The following is a 6,609-nucleotide window of genomic DNA, read 5'->3' as shown; positions in this document are numbered from 1 at the left end:
ATAAACTCTTGTTTTCTTATTCAATATATATGTAAAATTATCAAATTATTCCAATTTATGTATACATAAATTTGTGGTCTCTAAGGTAGGGATTAAAAAATTTTTTCGTCCTCAACTTTTTTTTACTTATAAAATTGTCCCTAAGATTTAACTTAATTTTAAAATTGTCCTTTGGACCAAAATACCCTTCCCTTCTTCCCTAAAATCAACCAGATGCAAAAGCAACAATGAAACAACAACAACAATGCAGAAACAGAAACAACCAGAAGCAACAATATAGAAGCAGAAACAACAACAATAAAATAACAACAACTAGAAGCAGAAAAATAACAACAACAATGGATAATGGAATCAGAAGAAGAACAACAACGAAAGCAACCAGAAGCAGAAGAATAACAACAATGGATAATAGAATCATAAGAAGAAACAGAAGAAACCAGAAGAATTGATAATCTGAAACAGAAGCAACAGAACTAGAAGAAACCAGAAACCGGCGAGAAACAGCGATGACCGGCGACTGAGCGAGGAGGAGGAGTAGAAACGGCAAGCGACGCGCGACATCTACCCTCGCAGATCTGCTGGCGTCGACGTCGAGTGAAGAACTGAAGATTGATGGTGTAGAAGTTATAGTAAACTCTCGTTGCAAGTATAGTTACTAAACCAAGCAATCAACCTTTCTTACAAACGTTTTGGTTGTCACAAGTAACAAACCCCTTTAAAATTGATAACCGAGTATTTAAACCTCGAGTCGTCTTCTCAAGGAATTGCAGGGAGGTATGTTCTTATTATTGGTTGAGTTTTGTAAATTGGGGGTTTCGAGAGTAAGGAACAAGTAATTTAAATGACAAGTAAAATAAATTAACAATAATAAAATCTCTTGGCAAGGTATGAAAATTAGAAGTCCTATCCTAGTTATCCTTATCAATTGTGATGAGAATTGGATATTCTCCCACTTTGTTAACCTCTAACTATGAAGGTAAGTTAAGTGGAGGAATTAATTTTGATTCCTCAGGTCCTAGTCTTTCCTTGGGAAAGACTAGAGTTATTAGAACTCGAATTAATTCTTGAAGAATTCCAATTTTCAATCAACAATAAGTTTGATAACTCAAGAGTCTCCAATGACTCAACCAAAGCCAAAAGGAAAAATTCTAAATTAAATTAAAAGCATTCATAAATAGAATAAAACGATCATAAACTGAAATAACTCAAATAATATTAATTAAGAAAATCATAACATGAATGTAGCATAAGCTAAATTGGAAAGATAAATATCAATTAAAGTAATAAAATAAAAGTAGAAAAATAAATTAAAGGAACATTGAACCTGTGATAAAGAAGAAATAATTCTAAATCCTAAAACTAAATCCTAAGAGAGAAGAGAGAACCTCTCTCTCTAAAAACTACATCTAAAACTAAAATTATAAATGTGAAAGCGTGATATGAATGGATGCATTCTCCACTTTATAGCCTCTAATCTGTGTGTTCTGGGCTGAAAACTGGGTCAAAAACAGCCCAGAAATCGCTCCAAGTGATTTCTGGTATGTTCAGGTTGCAGCAGAGCGACGCGGAGGCGTCGTCCACGCGTTAGCGTGGATTGAAGTTCGCAGATGCGACACAGGCGCGTCATTCACGCATTCGCGTCGCCTAACTTCGGGGCAGATATGGCAAATTATATATTGTCGCCTAGATGTTAGCTTTCCAACGCAACTAAAACCACATCATTTGGACTTCTGTAGCTAAAGTTATAGCCATTTGAGTGCAAAGAGGTCAGGCTAGACAGCTTAGCAATTTCTCCAACTTCTTGTATTCCTTCCACTTTTACATGCTTCCTTTCCATCCTCTGAGCAATTCCTGCCCTGTAATCTCTGAAATCACTTAACACACATATCAAGGCATCTAATGGTAATAAGAGAGGATTAAACATAGGGAACTCAAGGCCAAAGAAGTATGTTTTCAATCAAAGCACATAATTAGGAAGGGAAATGTAAAACCATACAAATAGTATGGATAAGTGGGTAAAGAGTTGATAAAAACCACTCAATTGAGCACAAGATAAACCATAAAATAGTGGTTTATCATCGAGCCAGAAAAAGGAGCAGCGGCGAGATCTGGCGGTGAGATCCAGCAGCGACGACGAGGACCGAACGACGAGGAGTAGCGGCGGCGGCGGCGGCAGATTCCCTTCCCCCTCTTCTTCCCTGAAACCCCCCCCTTCTCCCTTAATGCGTTTTCCCTTCCCCCTTCCCCCTTTATGTACATCATCCAGAAAAATGGACTTGCTGTTTTCAAATAAAAAATTGTCCTTTTTTAACCAAAAATCTGTTTTCTTGGTCATATGATTTCGCAAGGAATAATAACCCCAATTAAACGATCAATTTTGTTTGCAGAAAAGTTTCCAGATTATATCATTGACAAACCTCAGCTCCAGAGGTTCCTAGGATACCTTAATTATGTCTCGCATTTCATTCCAAATCTTAGTAATCTTATTAAGCCTCTTCATGATAGGCTTAAGAAAAATCCTCCACCTTGGACTGACAAACATTCTAAAATCATCAGATTTCTTAAAACCAAAGTTCGCAATCTTCCTTGTCTTTACCTACCTGTTCCTCATGCTTTCAAAATCGTTGAAACAGACGCATCTAATTTGGGATATGGTGGTATCTTAAAACAAAAATTGCATGATAAAGAGTGTATCATTGCATTCACATCAAAACATTGGAATAGTACTCAACAAGTCTATTCCACAATCAAAAAAGAAATTTTAGCCATAGTTTTGTGCATCATAAAATTTCAATTTGATTTACTCAATCAAAAATTTTTTGTCCGAGTTGATTGCAAATCGGCCAAAGAAGTCTTACAAAAAGATGTTCAAAATCTTGCATCAAAACAAATTTTTGCCAGATGACAAGCTATCTTAAGCGTTTTTGATTTTGAAATTGAGCACATCAAGGGCAACTCAAACTCTCTCCCTAACTTTCTCACACGTAAATATTTGCAGGGAATCAAGCAAGATCAAGACGCCTAAAAAGGCAATTATCGCCTCTTTAAGAGGCAAAGGCAAAGGCATTCGCTTAGCCCTTTCAGGGCCATCCAGGCAATCTCAATCTAATCATGAATTTGGGTCTTCTAGCCAACAATCCTCCAAAAAATCAACCCAACAATCTATTGAACCAACCACTAACCAAGCCAAACAAACTAAGACAGATTACGCCTTTCCAATCCAAACTCTTTTGGCCTTACAAGATCAAGGTGTCACCAAAATCAACAAAAAATCCTGGGCTGATATATGCAGTGAGTCAGATGAAGAACTTGACTTGACCTAACTCATATCCCAAGCAGCCAAACAAAAAATAATCGCACATAAACCAAAAGAAAAAGCCTTAGCCCTAACACCACAAACGTCCTTAATCACAACAAAAACACAGATGCATGCAAAAGCTTAAATGAACACGAAATTGAAGAACTGAAAAAGCCAAGCCTCTGATCATCTTCTCTCTCACTTGTGGCTCCCTGATTTGTAGTTGACAAATATCCTTCCAAGGATCCCCTCTTGTAGGTACAGGCTGATCACAAATCATCTCATAAATATTCATGTTATTACAAGAACATACAATTTTCTTCCAAGTGGACAATCATCTTTTGAAAATCTCCACTACCACTTGAACAGGAGTGCTGTATTCCGAATTACCGCATCACCAACTCCCAAACCCCCTGCCTTTTGGAGGCCTGTACAATTTCCATTTCACTAGAGGCATCCCGTCCCTATCGTCCTCCTTACACCACAAAAAGCGTCTCTGTAAGGATATTATTTTTTCTGCTACTGCCTTCGACATTTTTTACAAGCTAAGATAGTAAATAGGTAGGCTATTAAGAACAGATTTGATGAGAACTAGCTTACCCACTTTATTCAGAGATTTCGCTTTTCACAGACTTAGTTTTTCCTCTACCTTGTCAATCACTGGTTTTCATGTCTTGACCAGCCTCGAATTCGCCCCCAGAGAAATGCCAAGATATCTGACAGGTAAATTCGCCTCTTTACACTCCAACAGTCGACACATTTGTCATGCCCAACTATGCTCACAATTAACCGGGGTCAAGCTGGACTTGTCAAAATTAATACTTAGCCCTGACATCATCTCAAAGCAGCGCAGCAACTGCTTATAGTTTCTGATCATTTCTTCTTCAGAAGGGCAAAAAAGTATAGTATCATCCGCAAACTGCAAATGTGACAACTCAATGTTATCCCTTCCAACCAACAACGGAGTAATGCGTCCATTCTGCACCGCTTCTCTAATCATCCTATGTAGAACATCCATAACAAGCACAAATTAAAAAGGAGAAAAAGGATCCCTTTATCGTAGACCCTTTTCCATTTTGAAGGGCTTAGAGGGTGAGCCATTTATTAGGATCGACATAGACGCAGATCACATACACTCCTTTATCCACTCCCTCCATCTATGGCCAAACCCCTTCTTCTGCAAAACAATATCCACAAAACACCACTTAACTCGACCATAAGACTTTTAGAAGTCTAGTTTAATAATTGCCGAGCTCTTTTTCCTCAATTTCAGTCACTGTATAGTTTCACATGCAATCAAAGCCCTATCATGTATCTTCTTACCCTGCACAAAAGCACTCTGTGTTTCTCCTATCAACCCTGGCATTATCTTCTGCATCCTCTGAACCAGGATCTTTGATATAACCTTATAAACACAACCCACCGCACTAATCGGCCTAAGGTCCTTGATTTCTTTAGCTCCGGCAAACTTTGGCGCCAAATCCACCCAAGTAACATTCGCATCTCTAGGTAAAATAGCTGACTGAAAGAATCCCATCACGGCTGCAGTGAACTCTCCACCAACATCCTTCAAACACTTCTTAATGAAATTCATATTATACGCATCACTGTCTGGTGCCTTAGTTGACTCACAATCCCAAACTGCATCCTTCATTTTCTCATTAGACGGCATCCATTCTAACTCTGCTACCTCCTCCTCAGTTATCCGGTTAACCAGCCTATCATGGAACCCTATCACCGGCGAGGTCTCCTGATGATATAAGGCTCCGTTTGGTTTGTGTATGTACTAAGACATAGACACTTGAGACATAGACATTAGATATTTGTGTTTATGTATGATGTTTGGATATAATGAACATGACATTAGTGTAGTGTCTAATGTTATATTTGGTTAATAGAACACAAGAACACTATATAATTAGAATGACTATTTTGCCCTCCTATTTTTAATTAAAAATTCAGTAATTAAAAAAAAAAAGCCAGAGAGGCAGAGGCCCAAATTGATTCCAGGGTTTGTCCATCTAACCTCAAGCCCCCAGAAATCTCCCTCTTGTGAGATCTCCTTCTTCGCGGTGATACTTTCTCCCTCAAACCTCAAGCCCCCAGAAATCTCCCTCTTGTGCGATCTCCTTCTTCGCGGTGCTCTTCCCTCGTGTGCGATCCCCTTCTTCTTCTTCTTCTTCTTCTTCTTCTTCTTCTTCTTCTTCTTCTTCTTCTTCTTAATTGTTGGTCTTAATTTTTGCGAGTGTGTTTGATAGGTTCCGTTTACGAGAAGGAAAGAGGAAGGCGGCTCATTGATGAAAAGCCTGTGTGTTGAATTACCGTCGAAGAAGAAGCCGTCTCCTCCGCGTTTGGCAGGTATGTACCATACCCATTCATAATATTTACAGCTTATACTATATTTTTAAGAGTTAGGAGTTTGCAATTTAGGGTTTAAGGTTTACTGCATTTTGGAAATACGGTGCTTGAAATATCTAGCTCCTGTAATTTTGGGAATACGGTGCTTAAAATAGTAGTAATTGAAAAAATTTACTTATCAAACTTTACAAATTAGTGGATACTTTAGTCGATACTTTTGATATATTTAGAATTTTATGGTGATCAATTGTTGTGATGATAGTTCGTTGGGCTTAACTTGGTAAGTGCTTCATAGGATGGAATATTTCTTCTTTTTGTTCTTCTTTTCCCCTTTTGTTTTCTGCTGCAATGTAATCAATGCAGAAATAACACTTGAACGACAGCATGTACAAGTTATTCATAAATTTGTTTATCTTGGTGAAACAACCACACATGAAAGTTAGGGTTTGCTTTGCTTGTGGTGTACTGTGTTCAACCGATTGATGGTTTGAATATCTGTCCACTTGTTTGTGTTGTTGTTTTTCTTGTTTTCATATGGCGAAGAGCAATTAACTACAGTTGTTGGCCTAATTTGCATCAATACTCAGTATTGCTATTCTTAATGCTTTGCAATTACAAATATCCATATTTTAATTTTGATCTAAATATATTTAAGTATTTAGCTTGTAATGCTGAGTAGATTGAAGTGTGTAGGTGACATCTTGAAAGATGCACTATATATTGATATTAGGCTTCATGTTGTTGATGCTTTTTATTATTTAGTATTGTTGAAAATGTTGATGAAATCCATATTTATAATCCATCCATTTACCGGTGAATTCATGCTAATACTTTGAGAATAGAAATTGGTGTTTGAGCTATATGCTTTTTCGTGGTAATGCATTTAGCTTAAGCTGTCTCTTATTTCAAATTTTGAATGTGTTTATTGAATTTCTTTTTGCAGGAAGGGTTTG

At 37.5% G+C, this 6,609-nt stretch overlaps 1 protein-coding gene across 1 annotated transcript; it reads right to left on the bottom strand.

Annotated features, from left to right (window-relative positions):
* On the bottom strand, positions 4,062–4,970 carry LOC110268381. The gene is made up of 2 exons (XM_021114499.1): positions 4,576–4,970; positions 4,062–4,299 (listed from the first exon to the last, which is right to left on the bottom strand). Exons 1-2 carry the CDS (start codon positions 4,968–4,970, stop codon positions 4,062–4,064), a joined length of 633 nt encoding a protein of 210 aa, XP_020970158.1.

This window comes from Arachis ipaensis, chromosome B10 (genome assembly GCF_000816755.2).
Source record: "Arachis ipaensis cultivar K30076 chromosome B10, Araip1.1, whole genome shotgun sequence".
Classification (NCBI taxonomy): Eukaryota; Viridiplantae; Streptophyta; class Magnoliopsida; order Fabales; family Fabaceae; genus Arachis; species Arachis ipaensis.
This window is presented reverse-complemented; position numbering and strand designations above follow the sequence as displayed.

Coding starts and splice junctions, on each gene's coding strand:
- LOC110268381 (XM_021114499.1), bottom strand. CDS start 4,970: ATGCCGTCTAATGAGAAAATGAAGGATGCAGTTTGGGATTGTGAGTCA. Junction 4,300..4,575: donor ATTGCATGTGAAACTATACA/GTGACTGAAATT, acceptor TGTTCTACATAG/GATGATTAGAGAAGCGGTGC.